General features: G+C 60.4%; 1 protein-coding gene across 1 annotated transcript in view; it reads right to left on the bottom strand.

Moving 5' to 3' along the window:
* The window catches only part of LGR6 (leucine rich repeat containing G protein-coupled receptor 6), a 76,449-nt gene that overhangs the window by 30,280 nt on the left and 24,426 nt on the right, over positions 1-21,743 (bottom strand). Inside the window, exons 3-5 of the mRNA XM_019637983.1 lie at positions 21,070-21,141; positions 17,795-17,866; positions 1,291-1,506 (exon numbers count right to left, since the gene is read on the bottom strand). Coding sequence (XP_019493528.1) covers positions 1,291-1,506; positions 17,795-17,866; positions 21,070-21,141 — 360 coding nt within the window. The remainder of the gene's footprint in view (positions 1-1,290; positions 1,507-17,794; positions 17,867-21,069; positions 21,142-21,743) is intronic.

Here is a 21,743-nt window from a genome sequence, read left to right as displayed (position 1 = left end):
CGCTCCCTGCCCCACCGGCAGACAAAGCCACACTCCGTGCTCTGGCACCGTAAGGCCCAAACTCACGTTTCTGGGCTTTTCTCCCACACTCCGCTCCTGCCACGCTGGCCTAGTTGCACCAGACTCTCCTGAGGGTCTTTATTGGCACCTGTGGGACTGCCGCCTTCTTTACCACCTTCCCCAGGCCCACCCACTACAAGGAACCTGATCATCATTGGGCTCACTTGGCCCAAGCTCCGCGAATCAGTAGCTGTCCTTTCCCATCTCTCTCCTGCTATTCCCACCAGCCCGTCGCCCCTGGAGGGCGGCAGCTGCGTTCCACGCAGACTCTGTAAATGCGTCTGGTCATTCATGGGGGACCCATCACGAGGCTCTCATTCTCCGGCAGCCCTGAGCCCGCTGCCTCGGGGTGTCATGGGGTGTTACACACCTGCTCGCTTCGCCCCCGTAAGTCCCCACCGGCTCCCAGAGGCCCCGGGATGGGCGACCACCCTGGTAGCAGGACGTGGTCCGTAGCATGTTCACCTAGGTTCTCCGGTCTCCCAGCACAGAACTAGACGAGAAAATTGGTACCTGCCTTTTCATCTCTCAGATGGAGCTCAGCGTCATCCGTTCTCTGGTTTAGAAAATCACACCAGATTTCCAAGAGTACGGGGGGCAACGGGCAGAGCCACCAGCACACGGGCTCTGGCAGCAGCCGGTGTGGAGCCCGAAACAATTACGCATGGCCTACAGCCCTTAGTAATCTCCCCATGAACTTACCAATCACTCATAGCAATTAGCTGGCAGCTAATTTGCCTCTGAAGTTTCCACTGGGAAGGCGCGTTAACCCCACGCCCGATTCCTGCCAGGGATGCTATCTCCCAGGTAATTACCAGTGATGGCTTCTACCTGCCTCTCAGGCCTGGGAGTTCAGGTGAGTTTACGCTCCCCTCAATCGTGCCCGCACATAAAACAGCACCACCTGGCTCTCAGGGGTGGTGCAAACCATTTCAGGAATTGCTGGCTTGATTTCCATTAGCAAGATGTCCTCACATTTGCGTGGTGAGGAGATAACACGTCAATCCTGCTTTCTGCTTACGGTGCTGAACTCTCAGAGCACGTCTATAGTCTTAACGTCACTTAGCTCCATGACAACCCCATGGGGTCAACAGGGTGCGAGTCACAGCCTCATTTTACAAAGGGGGAACTGAGACCAGAGGGTCCAGTAACTCAGAGAGAAGGGCAAGGCCATCGGGCACCAGCAGGACTCCATAGGGGGGACCCCGTGGGGGGGCAGAGCATACTCACAGCACCACGAGGCTGGTGAGGTTCTGGAAGGCGAAGTCGGGGACACGGCTGATGCGGTTGAGGGCCAGGGTCATGGCCTGCAGGGCAGGCAGGTTGTTCAGGGCCCTGACAGGGACCTCCGTGAGTGCGTTGTCGTCCAGCCACAGGTGGCGGAGGCAGGACAGCCCCTCGAAGCTCCGCTCCGGGACCAGTGAGATGAGGTTGGCATCCAGGCGCCTGGTGGGAGAGGACAGAGAGGGTCAGTGCAGGGCAGGACACAGGCCGAGCTTGGGACTGGGATGGGTGGGGCAGCCAGGGCCCCCACAGGCTTCGAGGTACCCTGGGACTAAAGCGGTGACAAGTTTCCAGATTTCGCCTCCATCCCAGTTCTTGATCCTTTATGCCATACGTCCCTACGATGGCACCAACTCCCCCTCAGACCCAAGGCTGAGCCCAGGCCCGAGTGAATCACAGCACCCCCCCACACACACACACACACAGGCTCCCATGGCTCCCTGCTCAGTGGGACACGGTTCTCCACACCCACGTCCACTCCAAGGCCATGTAATGAGCATGTCCTGCCGTTGACAGAGGGACATCCCCTCCCCTAGCCATAGGAGATGCTCTCGAAGATGCAGCCACCACGTCACCCAACCCCAGTGCCACCTGCTCCTTGTCCCCTCTGGGACCCAGTAATTTGATGGGTTCCTGCCAAAGTCCTGGGGCTTCTTGCTCGGTTGGTGGCCTACGGGGCCCCACATGCCACCACCGGAGTCCTCGATACACTACTTCTCAGAACAGATGGGGGTGACCCTGCCTGTGCCACCAGGGGTTCTGAGGTGACACGAAAGCTTCTGATGGGGGGTCCAGGAGGCCTCGGCAGCCCACAAAGCCAGGAACCTGCCCATCTTAGACCTACAGATGTGCCCAAGCCGACATCCCTTATCAGCGTGCTCCCGTCTGCTCCTGGGCTTGAACGTGGGCTGAAACCTATCATCCTGTGCACTGGTCCCCCAGGGACCAGACAAGCTGGCCTGTGACCGGAGATCTATGCCTGGACTTCACTCTCGAGAACAGGCTTTGCCCTGAGGCGTGGTTCTCCCACGTGGGCAGCTGAGCCACGGACACCCCAACCCTCATCCCCAAAGGCCCCAAGGGCTCCTTCATCCGAACCCAAAGAAGAACTGATGTGGCTGGGGTGGGGGACGGGAACAGGTGACGTTCTCTCGTCCCAACAGCACTGTCCACTCACGAAAGGTCCAGCACAGCTTCTGTCTCATCCCTAAGCCGTTCCACCGGTGCCCTTCTTGCCGAAAGTCCCAAGTGCCACTGGGGAATGTCCCCAGCTCTCAGGCAAGGGGGCCCTGGGTGGACAGGCCAACACTGAGCTGACCAGGACACAGTTGAAAGGGCAGTCAGCAAAGACCTCCCACCCACACCAAACCTGACCTGATGGGACCACAAACCCCTCGGTGAGTGCCTCTGCCAGCAAGGCCCGTCACTGCCGCCGTGGTCCCCCAGTGGGGGTCGCTGGCCCTTGATGGTCTGACTGTGGCTGGTTGGCCTGGCGTTTTGGGCAAATGTAGACTCCAAGGCCCTCCCCAGGAGACTGCGGTTCAGAGGTGGGGGGACCTGTTTGTAAAGAACGCCCTGATGTCCCCTGGCACAGACAGGTCTGGGAAGCGTTGGATCACATCAGCCACAAAAAACAGAGCTCCCTGCCCCTCGTCCCAGAGCCTCCAACCCAGCGGCAAAGCCAGGCTGACAGCCACAGTGCAGCGTGGTGGCAGGCGCGTGGCGGCGCGTGGCGGCACGCGGCACGGGGCCCTGGGCCTCAGGAAAGGCCTGTGGGACAAGTGACTGGGCCTGGAGCCCTGGGGGCCGCGGGGAGGGGGCGGGAACCAGAGAGCGAGCAGGCAGGGGCTGAGGCCACCAGGGGTGAGGCAGGGCTTCTGTCAGGGAGCCAGGCAAGCAGGACAGGGAAGTGCCACAGCCTGGAGACAGGGCTGGCCAACGGGGGGCGGGAGGGGGTCACAGGGACAGCGTCCGTCAGGCCGAGCGCACGACAGGGTGAGCCGGGAGCCCAGGCTTCCACACAGGCCGGACGGCTGGAGCGCACGAGGACCCAGGGCGGCATGGCTGGATTTAGCCCACAGAACACACGGCGCCCATTTAAACTTGAATTTCGGAGAAATAACAAATAATGTTACTATAAGTATGTCCCGTGCAATATTTGGGATGATGCCCAGTTAAATTTGATTTCAGATCAACCAGGAATCATTTTTTAGAATAAGTCGGCCCCCTGCAGTAGTTGCAGTTTTTTGTGGGGTTTTTTTTTTAATGGCAGTGCTACCCCAGGGGCTCCAGAGAGCGTGGAAGAGGCGTGGGCTTAGCGTCAGGCGGATCTTGTCACACTTCCTCACTTAGCCTCTCCGGTTGGTTTCCTCGGCTGCGTGGTGTGACTGCACGCCCACCCAGATGCTGTTCTGAGGTTAAATGCGGACAAATGCACACAGCTCAGGGCCTTTCACCCAGAACTCCCTGACCTAACAGAGAGGCTGCCGGGGGGCCCTGGGGACCTCTGGGGGAGCTGGGGACCCAGCGATCAAGGTCCTTGGGTGATCTCGGCTGTGAGGACAAGACATCCCCTCGAGGTGGGCTCCCCAATAAAATGGAGCAGCACCAGCTTCTAGTTTCTCCCCTCTCCCCTCTGAGAGACACCCCCTTCTTCCCCCCAAGAACCCCTGAACCTTGAGAACCCTCCGAGGGTCAGCAGCCTGGCTCTAGAAGCCCCTCCCACTCTCTCCCTGCCCAGCCCCTGGCCAGATGGGGCGCTCTCTGAGAAGCCTCCCCAGCCCCTCGAGTCGGGGTTCACACTGCTCTGGGGTCCCCAGCCCTCCAGGGCAAGTGAGGGGGGAGCTGAAGGAGCCTCGAGCAGCCAGCAGAATCGCTACTTGGGACTAAAAGACCTTTTTGAGCAACTCGCGTCCGCAGGTGGGAGAGCCGCCCAGACGGACTCTGGTTTGGCAGGAAGGAGAGAGCAATTATCCCAATTAAGCCCTGGAATAAAGTCAACACCCCAGCAGCCCTCTCTCCACGTGGGCCTGGGCTCCGCGCGCCATCCCTGAGGACCCTCCTTACCTGCGGGAACACAGCAGGTTAGCAGGGACCTCACGGGCCGGTTGGGGCTTGCCTGGGCCCTGGGGAACCAGCTGAACCTCAAACTGCTCCCCACACTCAGGGCAGGGCTGAGGCAGGGAGAGCAGACAGAGGGACCGGGCCCCTTCCCTCCAAGGCCCCAGGGCAGGTGGTCTGCAGGTCGCCTGGCCATAGACATCCCAGAGCGCTGGCGAGACGGGACTCTGTTCCCACCTGATGGGAGTGAGGTGAGCGGAGGCAGCAGGAGACACTCAGGTCGGACAGCAAGAAGCTGCTCGCGGACAGAGACCCGGAACCACCGTGTCCGAGCCTGAAGGAACCTGCCGGCCTCACCCCTAGATAAGGGAGGTCACGAGAGCCGCACAGAGGGCGTGGGAGGGCAGGGATGCAAACTCGGGGCCCCCTGCCTCCTTTTTCCCAGCCTGGCTGCTCTGAAAGGATGGGTGACAGACGTGACACCGCTGAGCTCCAGGAAGCACAGTTCTATTTGGATCCAGGGTCCCTCCAGCCCACAGAGCACCAGGCTGATCGAATGGACGCTTTCTGGAATCTCGCTCTAATCCATCCTATATCCTGCCAGATCTTAGCCAAACACAAGAGGGACAGATTTGGGGCACCTAGTGCACCACCACCAGTCCACAGATGTCACGAGGAACTCACTTGAAAGGGGCCACACACGTGAAGCTCCGAGCTCAGGCCTGGCACCTTGCACCTGCTCCCTGAGCGCGGGCTGACTAGCGTGTCCCAGGGGAGGACAGGAGGACAGCAGGGAGCGGGCAGGTGACTCCAGCTCTGAGTCACATGATGTGAGAGTCGTAGCGAGTTACAGGGGCAGCGAGAGTCCGTGAGGGTGGGTGGGCCTGAGGTGGGCCGCACAGGCTGGGGACCGAGGGGTAGATGCCGCTTGTCATCCAAGCAGAGGGAGGCCGACTTTCCAGGGCCCCTGCCACCAAGTGGTCCCTGTCCTGCGAAGTATCCTGCTGCAGGGTGTTGAAAGGAGGGCCAAGGTGCCACCTCAGATGCTGGGAGCTCAGAGCAGGCGCCCCCGCCAGCTCCATGCAGTGCCTGGGTCGGCGAGCGTCTTTGCCCCCACTCCCGCCCCAGCCTGGCGGCCTCCCCTCCCCTGGAGCTGCTGACCACGCAGGACCTCCGAGAAGGACCGGGCACAACAGGAAAAGTGAAGGGAAAGCCCTGCCCACAAATGACTAAGAGTTTCCAGGTGGTGACAGCAGATCACGAGACCTTCCGATCTAAGGCCCCGTGTCACTAACTGCACGGGTCTCTCGCCCACCAAGCCGGCTCTGCTCCGAGCTCAGAAATCCTCAGAGCTGAGGGCCAGGCCTCCGTCCTCACTTCCTAACAGTGAGAGTAACAGCGGGGGAGCCAGGTACCCTGAGGATGAGGGCGTTTCATTTGGCACCTGGCTATCAACTGGCTTCCTGGGCCAAACCCCAGGCTGGCTTTTCACCTCGAAACCCGCAGCACCGCCCCAGCACTTGCATGGCTCTGCGTGGGACGTGGGGAAGGAAGAAAGGAAAGGGGTGCTGCGGACCTCCAGGCCCTGGTGGGGTGGAGCGTAGGTGGGAGGAAGCGGGGGGACTCAAAGTGATAAAAGGAAGAAAAGCAGCCGTGCTGGAAATGGCTACTCTGGGGAAATACTGCAGGTGGGACCCGCTGATTGCCCGGGGGACCAACAGCCCCGGACCGACCTGCCAGGGAAGGGACCCCACAGGGAGCAGGCTGGCACCTGCAGAGCAGAAGGAGGTGCCTGGGCCTCCCACAGGCAGCGGGGCCCCAGCCTCCCGCGCCGGCTCCCCCTGCAGGCAGGGCTCTGCGACCCCAGCGGGCGGCATGTCCTGGCCCAGCCCGACGGAGGGCTCGTCCACGTGGGGACCAAGCTGACTCAAGCAGCTTCCACCCAGGACTCAGGTGCCTTCATCTGTCACACGCAACAACCCCAAGTCCCCCTCGGCCTGAGTCCTGGGAAGGCCCCTGTGGCTCCCTGAGGCCTCTGATGCCCCCAGGTACCAGGTCACCTGGCATGTCCCTTACCACCTAGTGTCAGCTCAGTCACTGAGATTAATCCAATCCTGCACCTTTGAACAGATTCACCATGCTTTGTTTACTTTGCTCCCAGTCAGACTGAAGACCCCCGAGGGCTGTCTCCTGTTCCCCTGAAACGTGCCCACAGTGGGCATTCGGCCCACGCTTTCCTGTTGACGGCGTTACGGGGCTTCCGGCACTGCTCAGAGCACAGCCTGTGCAGAGGTGAGTGCTGAGGGCCCCACCGAACCAGGGAGGAAAGGGGTGACCGTCCACGGTCATCGTGAAGACGCGGCAGAGGCGGCTTTGAGTCGAGGGCCCACCTTGCTCCCATATGTCCCCCAGCCTCTGCCCCACAGACCGTGCCACAGGGACAGCCTGCCAGAAACCCCACAAAGGAGGCCACTGCTCCACCCACATCGCTGGCCAAGGTCTTGTGAAGAGCTCGGTCTCCAGGAGCGCTTCCTCCGCAGAACCCAACATTGGGGTCCCCTCCCTTGGGTCCTAGTCATGGCTCTACCCACTTGGAAGGCAGCACCAGGCCCTTACAGGGTCCGGAAACGGACACCCAAGCGCTGGAACCTGAGCCCTCAGGGGAGTCCCATGGCCACAGAGGGATGGAGACAGAGGCGGCTGGCTGAGCCACCAGAAGCTTAGCGACCCCAAGGTCCCCTGCAGGGCGTGGAGGCGGATGGAGCCTTTCCACAGTGGCTGACGGGCTGGGCAGCTGAGCCCTCCAGCACTCCCCTCCCCCGACACACACGGGGAGGTCTGAATTATGTCCCCTAATAAGATCCTTCCCTTCTCATTGTCAGCCTTCCACTAGATCAAAGGTGGAATATGAAAATGAAGGTGATTCCAACTGGCTCTCCAGCTGCCAGACCACCCTCCCTCCACCTGTCAGGAGCTGATGGATGATGAGCAAGGACCTGGCAGGCACAGAAAGCGCTTCCTGTGTGTACATCAAAGGCGGTACCTGAGCTGTTCCTCCCTCCGCCTGCAGCAGCAAGCGCAGAAAAAGAGCCGCCTGCCCTCCAGGAGGGAGGCAGGGAGGAGGCTCCGTGCGCAGCCCTGTGCGCTTCCCCTGAAGACACGACCGACCGTGGGATCTGGGCAGAGGCCAGCTCTGTGGGTGACAATCCCGGAATCCTGGGGTGGGGACCACAAAAAGCCATCTCATCAGCCCCCCAGCCTCCAGCCATCGGATTCCTAACATCCAGCGGGTTTCTGGGTCTGTCCCAGGCTGTCTGAGATGCGTCTAAGGGCCGGCCCTGTGGCTACTTGGGGCCTGGACGCCCGCCCTTGGCAAAAGGCAGCTGTGGTTGCCGGAGGAAGACACAGACGGGGTTTCCCAACTTGCCTCTGCAGGGAGGGGCGGGATGCCAGAGGTTTAGGGAGCATCCGCGTTTTAAAGGCTGAAAAGCCCTCCCAGCAGACGCTTAGTAAGAGGTAACAGGGAAACAGGCCACAGATGAACACGTCTGAGGGTTCCTTGGGAGGAGGGAGAAGAAAGTTCACCCTCTCCACCACACGGTGCGGCCTTCCCACGGGCCATTTCCGGGGTCCCTGGGGCTCCCTGTGGGCCAGAGTGAGAACTGGGGAGGTTACAGCTGTGTGGTATTCACCCTCTCCTCCCAGCCTCCCTACTCCCACCCGTCCGTCCGTCCGTCCGTCTGCCCACTCACACAGACTAGAGACCCGCCCCTGCCCCCTAGCCCCCCGCCATGCTGTGACTTTGCCTCGCTCTTGCTCAGTCATCTTTGGCTCTGGTCAACTCCAAACGCTTTAGCTTGGGCTTTGAGTTTCCTTCCCTGGAATGACTCTCACCAGTCCCGTTTCTCAGAAGGTCCCCCATGCTCCCTTCCAGCTGGGAAATATGCCCCTGTCCCCCACTCCTTGTCCTGGCGTCCATGGTTTATTCATCTCTGCACTTTGTATAGATTGGCGCCCTGTTTGAAATAAGCTTCTTCGAAGCTCTCCTTGAAACTCCTGTCCTCCACGAGCCTCTTGACCGAACCGCACGCAGCGCTGGTCCCCACACTCACCGAGCTCACTGCCGGGTCCGAGGCAGGCGCCGCCCTGCCCAGCGCGCATCAGGCTGGAGACCTCTGCCAGGCCCGCAGAAAGACCGTGCCCTTCCCAGAGATACGCCCAAGAGAACTGCCCACACGTGTCCACATGAGGGTTCACAGCAGGACAAACAGCAGAAGCACCTGATGTCCCTTAGCAATGGGCCCAACTGCCCAGTGGACGATCCCTCGGCCACGCTGAGGAGCGAAGGGCGATGCATGCGTGAATACATGCATGACAGGCCCTGAAAACGTGCTACGGGAAAGGAGCGGACACAAAAAGCTACGCGCAGTGTGATTCCGTTTGTGTGAAGTGCCCCGAAAGGGTAAATCCAGGGACAGGAAGGAGACAGCTCGTCAGGGCTGGGACTGCTGATGGTGGTGGCTTTCTCCCGCGGGGCTGAGATGGTCCGGAAGCAGACAGCGGGCATGGTTGCCCAGGTTCATAAACGTACTAAAAGCCGCTTTAAAAGGGCATACGTGAAACTAAAATGATTATGCCAGTGTTGTATTAGTACAATTTTGAAGGGGCAAAAAGCCAGACCCCCATACGATGTGTGAAGACTTAACGTCTCCTAAAGGACGCACGCGCCTGTGAGAGTGCGTGCTCACAGGGAAACACCCAGAGACGATAATGAGCATTGTGTCTGGGTGGTAGAGTCGTGGGTGATTTTTATGTTCTTCTTTTCGTTTTTTGTATTTTCTAAATTTTCTACAATGAGTCAGAACAAAAATAAACATGTTTTTTAAAAAAAAAAACAAATTGCGTCAGGGTGTAATTAAGTCCCAGGCTCTGAGTGTGGGGAGGAGGGCGGCCAGGCAGGGAGGGCGCTGGGGAGGGGAGGGTTTGGGAGGAGCACAAAAGACGCGCGGCTTCCGGCCACCTCTCCCTGGCTCTCCAGGTCCTGGTCCTTGATGTGGTCTAGGCTCCATCCTGCAGCCGTCTTAGTGGCCTCACTGCCCGCCTCAGCCAGGCTCACTGTGCTCTGTCAGGGACACAGGTCCGTCCGCGTGAAAACCCCACTTGTCCTCTGGTGCCTCTGACAGATGGTGCTGCAAGGTAGGGAGCTGGGTCTGCACCAAAGCAGCCGCCATTCTCTGAGCCAGTGTCACACGTCGATGGCCCCTCCGTGCTCAGGCAGCTCCACTCCTACAAAAGCTCTCGTCTCCACCAGTCCACCTGTCAGCCTGCCTTCAAAGCCCAGACACTGCTGTCTCTTCCACAGACCAGGGCTGACCTTCCTGACCAGGTGGGATCCCACCCATCACGGAGCCTGCCTCCACCTTGGGGACTTCTGAGACTGCCCGCCGGCCACTCGGTGTGTCCCAGTGGCCAGTTAGGGTCAGATGACGTGGGTTCTCTAAAGCCCTAAAAGCCTGTGAGGGGTGTCCACAGGCAGCGCCTGCACTCGGTCATTTCATGTCCAACCACAGCGTCCCTCCTGCCCCTGCCCTGGGTCCCAGGTCATTTCATGGCCGTGCCACCTGCACAGGCGACGCGCCCCCTGACGTTACAGGGATCAAGGACCGGGTCCTTCACGTCTTGAAACTATGAAACTATCAACCCAAAAAAACTCTCCATAAATTCCTTTTTTTATGAAAGTCTTGGCCTTCGTTTGGACCAAGCGGAGGTTATCACGGGCGTGGAGGATGAACTTGGGTTTGAAATTTCTGACATAGACGTGGAAAAGTTGACCCGTCCACAGGACATTGTGGACTACACTGCAGACAAGGTAGAAGCACAGGAGTGAAGTATCAGGCGCCTTTCCGTCTCTGAGAGGAGACGCAGATGTTCCTGGCGAGTGTCTGGAAGTGAGGATGCGTTTGGCCTCGTTGCTGACCCAGACAGAGCGGGTCTGTCGGACCAGTACTTAAATTGTCTGCGTGTTTTGCCCTCTGAAAATAAGTCTATAAAACCAAACACAGAAAGAAAAAAGACGGAAGACTAGGTTCTCAAACTTGCCACCTATGAAGAACAGCGGCCATCGTTACAAGCTGGACGGACGGACGGACCCGGATTCACGACGGTGGCCTGGTGCTCAGGCCGGGAGTGACCGGCACTGCCTGGCCCTGCTGGTGCTGCTCCGTTAGCTCCCGCCCTTCGCACTGCCGCCTGGGCCTCTCCTGCGCCTGCCACGTTCCAGACGTGCTGTCGCAGCGCGAGCTGCGTCCTTGACTTAAGCTCCACTCCTCCGTCAGGGGCTGGGGGCGTCCATGCCTGTCCGGGAGCCTTGTGTTGCAGGAGGAAGGACCCCAGCCCCAGCCCCTAGCGTCTACCTTGCTCAGCTCCCCACGGCCACAGTTTCCCTGCGCTCCCGAATCATCTTCCTCGGTCCCCTCACCGGTGGAGATGACACTGCCTGCCCACCCCAGCCCCCGTCCATGGTGCAGAGCTCAGACCAGGCTGGCTGCAGTTGTTTTAAGGGCAGACATAGGAAAGACTTGACTCCAAGTCCAAAAGCAAGTGTCAGGGCTGGTGAGGGGAGAAAAGCCACCCTGGCGAGAGTCTCCCAGACAGGTGACATTCCAGAAAAACTGATCTTTGAGCCACCTAGTTAAAGAGGTCACAGAGGCTCCTAAAGAGATCGTCCCCCTTTCAGAGGGCAGGGGCGTCTGTGGCCTGGCCTGGGCTCCCGCTGGCCGCAGCCTCTCCTGACTCGTTGGGTGACGCTGGGAAAGTCACTCCCTTCTCCGCTGCCTGGTTTCCTCACCTGGAGCAGAGGCCGTCGGACGGGGTGACTGCGGCGCCGTCCAGCTGGTATTCTAAGGTCCTGTGGTCTGGGGCAGGCGGCCTCCACCCACGCCGCCTCGCCGGTGGGCAGAGCAGGAGCCCGGTGTGCTGGCCGCCGCTTCCGGCCGCTGTGTGGATTTCCACACTCCAGCAAGCGGCTGGCAGCCACCGGGGCTCCAAAGGCTCGTAAACGGGTGGAAAATTACTCATGGATTCGCAAAGATCACACTTTCCCGGCTCCTGACCGGTCTTGTCTCCCCAGGACGGCAGGGAGGCTGGGGGGGAGCAGGGAGGCTGCCAACGGCAGGGGTGCGGCCAGCAGAAGGGGGTGCAGGCACACAGGCGGTCTCTGCGCCTGCCTGGCTGTGACCCCAGCTGGCCCTCACCTCCTCTCCGGCTGCCCTAGGGCGACAGGGGGACAGAATTCTGAAAAGATGTTGGCTCCCAGAAAGTGCGAGTGGATCATAGGGAGATAGTCGGGCAGGAAGAGGACAAGGGGGTGAGTCTAAGGGGCCTTCAGAAGAAGGCGTTGTAGCCCTTCCATTCCCGGTGGCAACCAACAGCAGGAAGTTCTTCCCAAAGTCTAACCTTTCTGTCTCCAGCTGTGTCCCCTAAGAGGTCACTGGCATCTCACTGCCCCTCGGCAGGCGCTTAACCGAACCAGCCCGAGCCTGACACTCCTCCCATGTGCAAGTGACAGCAGGGGCAGTGAAGGAGCGGACGGCTTGAAACTACACGGAAAGTCTTCAGGGCCTTGGGGGCAGTTGATAACGACGGTCCCCACCCCAACTGAGGCTGAGAGAGGCAGAAGCTCTGGGACCAGAGGGCAGAGATCCTCACATCTTAATCACACATGAACACAGTGACTGCCCGGAAGCGGGGGGCTGTTCAAACACAGATGCTGCATCACTAGGTCTGGAGTGTGGGTGCAGGGCCCGCACTGCCTGTGGGTCCTGCCTGGCGCTGAGGCCGCTGGCCCGTGAGCCCTGCCTGGGGCAGCGAGGCCCACAGCAGTGGTTCCCTAGTCCGGCTCTGCATCAGGTGTCACCTGGGAGCGTGTTTTTTCACATCCAAATTCCTGGGCCCCGGCCCTCAGGATTCCGACTCAGGAGGTCTGAGAAGGGGCCTGGGAACCTGCACTTTGTAAACTTCCCTGGGCTGTGAGGCCAGCAGCCTGGGAGCCTGGCTGGGCCCCTCACAGCTGCTCTCCACACACTCGAGTCACGGTGAAGAGCGTGCGTGGGCTCGGAATTCACACAGACCGCCCGCCAGTTCCGGGGTCAGCTCCCAAACCTTGATTTCCTCACCTGTAGAATGAGGAACGTGGGCCCCCCACCCTTAGAGATCAGCTACACAGAATAAAGGGGGTGTCTGCTAAGCACGAGCCTGGAGCCCGGCATCATGGTCAGCATTCGGCCGGCACTGGCCAGCAGGGTGATTCCCACTGCAGCCACTGGGCCCCCCGCTCTGTCGCTCCCGTCAGCTCCTGTTAGCTTTTCTGCACGAACCTGACAGCGCGTTCACCGGCACTGACCTCCCTGTCTTGGAAGCTTCAGCCCACAGTGTGTAGGAGCCGGGAGTGAAAACGGGGGTGTGTGGTGTTCCTATACCGGCCTCAGCCTGCTGGAAGGCAGGGACCCTGCTTGATGATTGATCTCAGTAACCTGTCTGCTAGGCATGTCAGGCACTCAGCAGAACGTGGAGGGACAAACTGATATTGGATGGATGGATGGATGGATGGATGGTGGATGGTGGATGGTGGATGGATGGATGGATGGATGGATGGATGGATGGATGGATGGTGGATGGATGATGGATGGAGGATGGATGGATGGATGGATGATGGGTGGATGGAGGATGGATGGAAGATGGATAGATAAATGGATGGATGGATGATTGATGGATGGAAGGATGATGGGTGGATGGCTGTGTGGATGGATGATGGATGGAGGGACAGAAGGTGGATGAATGCATAGACACCAGCAATTGGGTCTCCTCTTCCCTCTGGACACACTCAGAACTCTGCCAGGGAGCTGCCCAGGAAGGGGTTTTAATATGGGCAGGAGGAGCTAGGGGGAGGGGTCCCCTGCTTCCTAGCTCTGCCTGGGGCCCATGTCACCTAACGACATCTGAGTTCTCAGCCCTCCTCAGCCCCACCTTGGGAGGGGCTCCAGCCTCTGTGAGGTCTCTCGGGGCCAGGCCTGCAAGAGCTCCAGGGGCTCAGGGGGCTCAGGGGGCTGAGGAGACCCACAAGTCTGGGCTGAGGCGCTCCGGGGGAGGGGCGCAAGGCACCACACTGCTCCTGGGTGGTCCGGCTTAAGCCAACTCCATCCCACACTAGCATTTACAGCTGAAAGAACCTCCCCCGATCCCGAGGCCCAGCCCACCACGGACACTCGCCTAGTTCCTCCAGGAGCCAAATGACCCATGTTCAGACCTTCATCAAGTGCAGGGGGCTGCCCGCACGCCCGCCCACCCACCCACCTCGGAGCAGCCTCTGCCCCAGACACACGTAGTAATCAACTCCAGGAAGCTTGGGGAGGTCCAAATACAGTAGCATATAATCATGGGGCCCAAAATAGCCGTGCCAGGGCGGCCATCTGCCACCTCGTGTGTCCCTGGGGACCCCTTGGCCAGGCCCCACAGCACGGCTGGGCCTCGGGGCCCTCTCTGGCTGGCAGGCAAGTTGGGTGGTGCTGACAGTATTCACAAATCACCTGGGGACCTCAGGGGCCTCGCTGTGGCCCATGGGGACTCTCTCTCCAGAATGGGGCCTTGGACCAGGGCTGCCCGGACCTGGGGGTTGCTGCTACGCTGCTCCCTCCTCCTGCCAGGTCCGGGCCTCCTGAGCCAGCGGTCAGCTTCTCACCCTACACACTCTCGCGCTCTCCTCTGCTGTCCACCTGTCCCTTTGTCGTGGGTTGGATGATGGCCCTCCCCAAAGATAAGTCCGTATCCTGACTCCCAGAACTGGTGAACGGGACCGTGTTTGGAAGAAGGATGTTTGCAGATGTCAGTAAGATAAGGCTCCAGAGGTGAGACCAGCAGGTTATCTGGGTGGCGAGCAGCCTTATCAGCGGCACCGAGACACAGTGGGGAGAAGGCTTGTGAAGGTGAAAGGCAGGGTGTGGAGCGACGTGGCCACAAGGGGTGCCGGCCACCAGAGCTGGAAGGGGCAGGGAAGGGGGCCTGTGGCCTGGCACACCTTGCTTTCAGACCTCCGGCCTCCGGACCGTACATTTATGATGTTTTAAGCCTCCTGGTCTGTGGCAATTTGTACAGCAGCCCAGGGAACAAATACGTCCCTTTCTTCTAGGGCTGGTTCTGAGCCCTCAGTGTGTATCAGAATCCCCTGCCGGGCTTTTTAGAACCCAGGCTGCTGGTCCCACCCCCGTTTCTGGTTCAGTAGGTCCAGGGAAGGCTGGAGAACGGGCATTTCTGACGGGTTCCCCGGCGATGCTGAGGTTGCTGGTCCAGGGCCCCACTTTGAGAACCCCTGGACTACAAGTTCTAAGCTTGCACGACTTGCTAGCCCCCTCTCTTCCCCAGAGACCCCTTCCCTATCCTCCATGGCGTCCCAGGAGGTCTGAGGAAAGGCCTCCTGGAATCCCCCTGTCCCTCACATAACCGGCTCCTTGTCCTGAAATCGCTGGGCCTCCCACTGGCGGGAGGCCATGGTGGGCTACCGTGGCTGGCTCCGACCGTCACCACCAGCAGACCCTGCTTGGTTCCAGCCCTGAATCTGTCTCGAGCCCACTGGGCCAGCTGCCTAACTTCTCTGGGCTTCAGTTGCCTCATCTACAGGGCTCTCGGGGTTAAATGAGACAGGTGAGCATGCTCAGCGTTTGGAAATGTGATAAGTGGGCGCCTCTACTCCCTTTACACATCACCTGAGCTCAGCTCACACACACACACTCACACACAAATGCACACACTCACAATCACACACATGCGCACGCGCACGCACACACGCACACACTCACACTCACAATCACACGCGCACACTCACATACATAATCACACGCACACACTCACACACAATTACACGCGCACACACACATGCACACATGCGCGCAAACACTCACACACTCACAATCACGCACACACACATGCACACACTCACATGCACACACAATTACACGCACACAATCACATGCGCACACTCACACACACAATCACACGCACACACTCACAATCACACACACACATACACACGCGCACACTCACAATCACACACACACATGCAGACGTCCTGCGGGTACAATGATTCACTCCTCAGTTTGTCTCCCTACATGTACCTCAAACTCAGCGCGTCCGACAGGCGGGTCAGCAGCTCTCCTTCCCTGGCCCCTGCCTGCCCATCCCTGCTCACCCTCTGGGCTGCTCTTCACTTACGCTCAGTCAACAGGTTTTCACTGAGCTCCCCCCCAGGTGCCAGGCTCTGGGCGACTGGCCTCACATCCACTTGGTGTGAAAGCGCCTTGCTGTCCCTCGGCCCCGCTGTCACTATTTTACCACCACTAATCGTAGCTGTAACTGCAAAGACGCTGCCCACGCCTCTTGCATCTCACTCTACCCCACTCGGCACACTGACACTGGTACCACCTGCATTTTACTGTTAAAACACAGAACCTGCCCACGGTCTCACAGGTGGTAAGTGAAGGACCTGAACCCAGGCTGCCGGACTCCAGTCCTGAAGACCTGGCTTCCCGAAATTTCTAGAGTCTGTCAACTTCTCCTTTCATCATGCGCCTGCCTTTGCTTTGCCCACCGTCGTACTCCCCTTGGTCCGTGAGCCCCTCACTGGCTCCCCGTCGCCACACTGTCCCCCATAACCGCTGTCAAAGCCGTGTGCAACGGTACGAACTGTCACGCTGCTGTCTGGCTGAAAACCTGTCTCTGGCTCCCCAGGGTCCTCAGCATTAAGTTCAAATGCTTAGCAGGGCGTAGGCCTCCTCGCCGGGCACTCTGTCGCACTGACCTCCCCTGTCTCTCCGCGGCTGCCCTCGCACCCCCCCACCCCCCAACACCACAGTCCCGCCAAGTGCGTCTGCCTCCTTGCAAATTCTCTAGAATGCACTCGGTTCGTTCTAACCTGTGTTTTCGCATGTGCCGCTCCCTCTGCCTGGCATGGCCTTCGCTGCCTCCTCACCAGACTGACACTTTCTAACCCTTCAGATGCAAGCCAGGCTCTGCCCCCCCAGCAAGGCCTCTAGTACATGCAACAGCGAAATTCCTGTTTTAGCAAATACAGATGAGGCAGGCTGTTTGATCACTTCAAAAGTCATAAGTGAATAACACGTTTAAGAAAATTTTTGAAACGTAAAATAATGGGTCCATGGCCGGCTAAACGAGCATGTCACAGCATCGCCACACCTCACCGTTGCGTGGGCTCCTACTTTTCAAGTCCCTCTCACATTTGCTACATCTGATCGTCATGACGACCCTGTCCCCCCAACTTGAAGGGGAGAAACTGAGGCACAGAGAGGGTAAATGACCCAGCACCCAGGCTCAGAGCCGGGACTCCCGGCCGGAGCTGTCTTCACGGGCCTGCAAGAGGCAAGGTCAGCTCATGTGCCTCTGAGCGTGGAAGGGGAGAGCGGGCTGTGTCCCCGCCCTGGCCACCCAGGTGGCAGGGGCATCCTCAGAGCTCAGAGAGCTGCCCGCAGAACCCACAAGCTCCGTGCCGCCTGGAGACAAGGCCTCCGGCATGCCCCAGCACGCTGAAGGTGATTCACAGCAGGACCCAACTGAACCTCACAGCAAGTGTGCAGAAGCCCACAGGCTGAGGGGCCCTGCAGGCTGTGCCTCGGTTTCCCCCACTGGCTGGATGTTACACCCAGTCCTGTCTCCCAACTTTGGTTTCCCCCCAAATATCGACATACTGTCCCATCAGGTGTAGAAGTACCTGAAAATGCAGTTGGTTTGGCGAGCATGTCTTAGGCACCTACTGCATCCCAGGCCTGGCGACCTGCCCTGTGCAAGTAGCCGAGCTCCTGGCCCAGGGGGGCAGCCCCTGGCCGCTTCTGCCCTCAGCTCTGTCATGTCCGCCATGCCCCTAGTGGGCAGCAGAGAAAGTGCAGGGCCCCTCGGAGGACAGCTGCATCCCGGGTGGCCAGGGCGTCCCAGATGCAGTCACCCCAAGCTAAGGAAATGGGTACCTGAGGCTACTCCCCAGAGCCCTGGGGGCCAGAGCAGCCTGCGTGGAGGAGACAGCCCTTCCTGACGCTTCTTGGGGGCGGCAGTCCCCACACACCCACCCCAGGCTCCGTGGTACAACGCCAGACACCCCAGGACCGCTGCCCTGGTGGCCCCACCTAGGGAGGTCCCATTCCCACAGTCCTCGGCGCCTCAGAGCCTTGCTTCCCGGATAACACGCGAGCGCGCACACACACATTCTGACGACAACAAAACCCTGAAGAAACCGAAGCCAGGAGTGGCACGCTGTCTGGACCGTGGAGGAGAAAGGGGGGGGGGGCGCAGGAAGGAGGGACGGCGGGCGGGGGGCAGGGCTGTGACTCACAGCGACTGCAGGCTCGGCAGCTCCCACAGCGCCTCGGCGGGGATCCCTCCCAGCTGGTTGTTCTGCAGCATCCTGCAAGGAGAGGAAGGGGCTTGGAGGACCCCACGGCACGTGGAGCTGGGGCTCTGCCCTTAACCCCCCGCCGCAAGCCCCGCTTCAGAGCCAGAGAGAGTCCTGGTCCAGCCCCGGCCCGTCAGTGGGGCCTCGGGGGCTGTCCAGGTTCTGTGGGCTGTGCACGGGGCGGGGAGGGGTCTCAGAGCGGGAGGCAGAGTTAGAGGACCACGGAGAAGCAGCAGGGACACGTGGACGGCAGCGAGGGCCAGGGGTCAGAACTCGCACTTCTGTCGAGTTTGGTCAGAAAGGCTGTGGAGAAACGCAGGTTTTCTCCCCCGGCCGCGTCTCTCTGTCTGTGCAGCTGAGAGGCTGAAGGTTTCTTTGGGGCAGGTGGATGGGGGTGAGGGCAAGGCCCCCTCGGGCGGCAGGGCCCCCGGCACATAGGACTTACAGAGTCCCTGCCTACAGAAACCGTGTGACATACCCAGGTCAGCGTGTCAGCACTATTCCAATGGCCCAATGCACACAATCCCCCCAAAAGGAACATGCCAGCCAGCGGACATGATCACTCAGCAGGCCCCAGGACCCCAGAACCCCAGGATGACCCCATCGCAGGAGTCCTGGAGCTCCTGGGGGCACCCGGAAAACCCCATGTGCAGGGTAGAGGGTGGGACAGCAGGCAGCAGGGAGAAACAGGTCTGGGCGCCCAGGGTCACTGCCGACCCCAGCCGACCCCAGCCGACCCCACGCACCACAAAGCACGGGGAAGCCCCTGAGACACGCGCCTGAGCAAGGCTGTGGCTGGTGCTGGGGGCTGGGGGAAGACGCGGGGAGCTGCTGCCATCAGAACTGTCTGCCTGTAGCCTCTGGACCTGGGCCCAGGAATGAGGAGAGGGCGGGCGCGGGTGTGAGACGAGGTGTACAGGGCCGCTTTTCACATGGCGTCCAGAGCCGGGCCGCTTAAAGAAGGCATACGGGGCTAGGTCCTGTCCTCCCCTTAGACGCACACACGCACACACACTCACGTGCTTTCACAGTCACATACGCACACGCACACTCACTCACTCACATTCACACATTTTCACATTCACATACTTACATGCGCACACACTCACACACGCACACTCACACACTCACACACACATGCACTCACACTCACACACTCACACACTCATCTGGGCTGTCACGGCTCCACAGGACAGACATTCTCACTCCAGTGTCGAGAAGAGTCGGGAGGCTGGACATTCCCTGAGGGCTGAGACCCAGCCTGGCCAGAGCCCGTGGGGTTCAGACCTGGAGAACCCACGGGGGAGGGGAGGGTCCCAGAGTAACAGGTCCAGGTCAAGCGTGTGGCTGGGTAGGGAGGACGGGGGGAGGGGTCCTGCCACAGGCCCCTGGCACAGGAGAGACCGGGAACCCCCTCTTTCTGTCCTCTGCCTCTGAATGGGAAGGAGGGGGGGGGGCAAAGCGTCCTGTGGGAACGGCCAGCCTCCAAGAAAAGGAGACGCAGCTCGGACAGAGTCCCAGACACAGAGAAGGCCGGCGGCAGCCGGGGCGGCGGCCTCCCGTGGTGGGCTCTGCCGCTCGGTCTTTCTTACAGGTCTGAAGAAGCGCAGTGGAGAGACGGGCACCGCGGCAAGTGCCCTGACGTCGGACATCGGGGCCCTGGTGCCCAGGTGCAGGTGGGCACTCGCTCGGAGGCTGCCTCAGAGAAGCCCCGCAGGCTGGTCTTCCAGGACGGGGCCCAGGGGCCGTGGACGGTCCGGCTGTCCTCAGCTCCCACCAGCAGCCTCTCCCGCCACCCGACCGGCTGAGCCCACGGCCGTCTGCAGAAGGGGCGGAGGCCTGCGGTTTCTCCGGGGCTTTGATTCACTGCCTAACGCAGGCAAGGAAGAAGCAGAGGCCCATCTCTAAGCCGAGTCTTAGGAACGGACGTGAGCCTCACATCTGAAGGCCCAGCGCGCAGCCCGCTCTCTAATCCAGGCTGCAGGTCTGAGCCTGCTCGGGGCACAGACACGCCACCAAGCAGGCCGCCGCACTGTGCCTGGTTCAGGACGTCCCCCACCCCGTGGGCGGTGGTGGTGACGGGGCTCAGGACAGACCCGGGGGAGAGGCAGGAAGGAGAACCAGGAGGCAGGGCGCCGAGGCGCCGAGGGAGAGACAGGGAGACTGAGGCAGGAGCGCCCGGGCACGCTCACAGGCAGGTCCCCAGGGAGGCTGAGGGCCGAGGCGCCAGACCAGCACGCTCAGCCGTGGACCGTGGGCTCTTCACTCACCGGGTGCCCGCAGCTCGCAGGCCAAGGGCCACCGCCAGCCCATAAACAACTTCAAGCAAGTGATAAAAAGACATTCCTTGCTGGGTGGGTGTAGCCACAAGCCAGACAGAGGACTAGATTTCAGCCTGTCCTCACCCCTCAGCCGGGTGGCCTCGTGCAGCAAACAACCTGCTCAACTGTACAGAGAAGCCTGAAGTCCAGCCGTGGCCGAGGGGGTAGCAAAGCTCCACTCCCTCCCTCTACTGCTGCACCATCAGCCCCACAACCTCATTTTTTTCCCCCCAAACCAGTCCCCACGGTGACGCGCCCTCCCAAACAGACTCCCAGCAACCCGCAGGCCTTGTGCAGGCACTGCCCCCGCCCCCACCCATCAGGACACGACTGGGGCCCTGGGGGGACAGTCTTGGATGGGACAAGGTAAGCCAGTGGGGGCAGGAGATGGTGTCTTAGCTCCGCTCCCCCCTCCCGTGGGCCACCGGCTCAAAGCGAGGGGGAATTCAGGTGACATTACACAAAGGGCGCCGCAATTCTTACTGCCCCTTTCCTTCAAGGGGAAGGTGAAAGGGGCCAGACAAAGCAGTCTGAGGCCTGAAGTGACAATGGGACTCAGGGCCACAGCCTCGGAGACCAGGGAGGGGCTGGGAGGAAAAATGGCCAGCGAGGATGCCTCCCATGCGGGGACGGTGCTTGGGTCTGTGCAGCTCAGCCCCGCAGACTCCTGTGCCGACATTACTGCTCACGTCACCAAGAAGGGGACGGTCCGCCTCCCTGGGCTGCCCCGGGCGGCAGCTGAAATGTGCGTCCGCCCCTCATGCAGTGTATTGTCGACAGACGTAATGGACAGCTGAGACGGACAGTGCGGGTAAGGGAGCAGCAGGCGCGCGGGTGACAGATCAGGACTCACTGTGCCCGGTTCTCAAGGTCTGTAGAAATGCCCATACTTACAGGATTTTCAGGCTGTAGAGGCCGGAGAATGCTTGTCCTGGGATGTGTGACAGGTGGTTTCCAGAGAGACGCCTGCAAGCCAGAGCAAAGGTCCGGTGATGTTGGCAGGGAACCCCAGGAGGGCCACCCCATCTGGCCGTGTCCTGGGACGCTGGAGGGGAACGTGTGGTGACCACGACCATTTATTTCGAGGTGCAATGTAGTTAGCTACTTCACACCCATCACCTCACTCCATTCTCATTATCGCCCTGTAAGGTGCCTATTATCACCCCAAGTTTCAGAGGAGGAAACTACTGAGGTTCCACCGGGCAAGTCACTTCCCCTCGGGGTCACAGAGCTCGGTGGCGGCAGGGCCTGGTGTCACCAGATCTGATTAACTTCTCAGTCACGTCTGCTCCACAGCACACATCCTTCCCATGGGAACCTGGTACCCTGTCCCCCGGGGAGGGTTCCACACAGACGGGTGTCTGTCTCCACGGCCCAGGCTCCACAGCTAACCCCCACGGACCCAGGAGGGTCAGGACACGGGTCTGACTAAGCATGTCCACGTTTGTCGTGGGGTGGTCACCAATTCTAAAAGGAGCAAACACGTCACAACCTGCGTCCTGCTTGAGACGACCGAGCAGAGCTGACTTGTGGACGACTCGGAAAGCCCCGGGGTCTCCGAAGCCCCC

The sequence above is a fragment of the Hipposideros armiger genome, unplaced genomic scaffold, assembly GCF_001890085.2.
Source record: "Hipposideros armiger isolate ML-2016 unplaced genomic scaffold, ASM189008v1 scaffold_37, whole genome shotgun sequence".
Classification (NCBI taxonomy): domain Eukaryota; kingdom Metazoa; phylum Chordata; class Mammalia; order Chiroptera; family Hipposideridae; genus Hipposideros; species Hipposideros armiger.
Note: the sequence above shows the minus strand (reverse complement) of the source record. Positions and strands in the feature narration are given on the sequence as shown.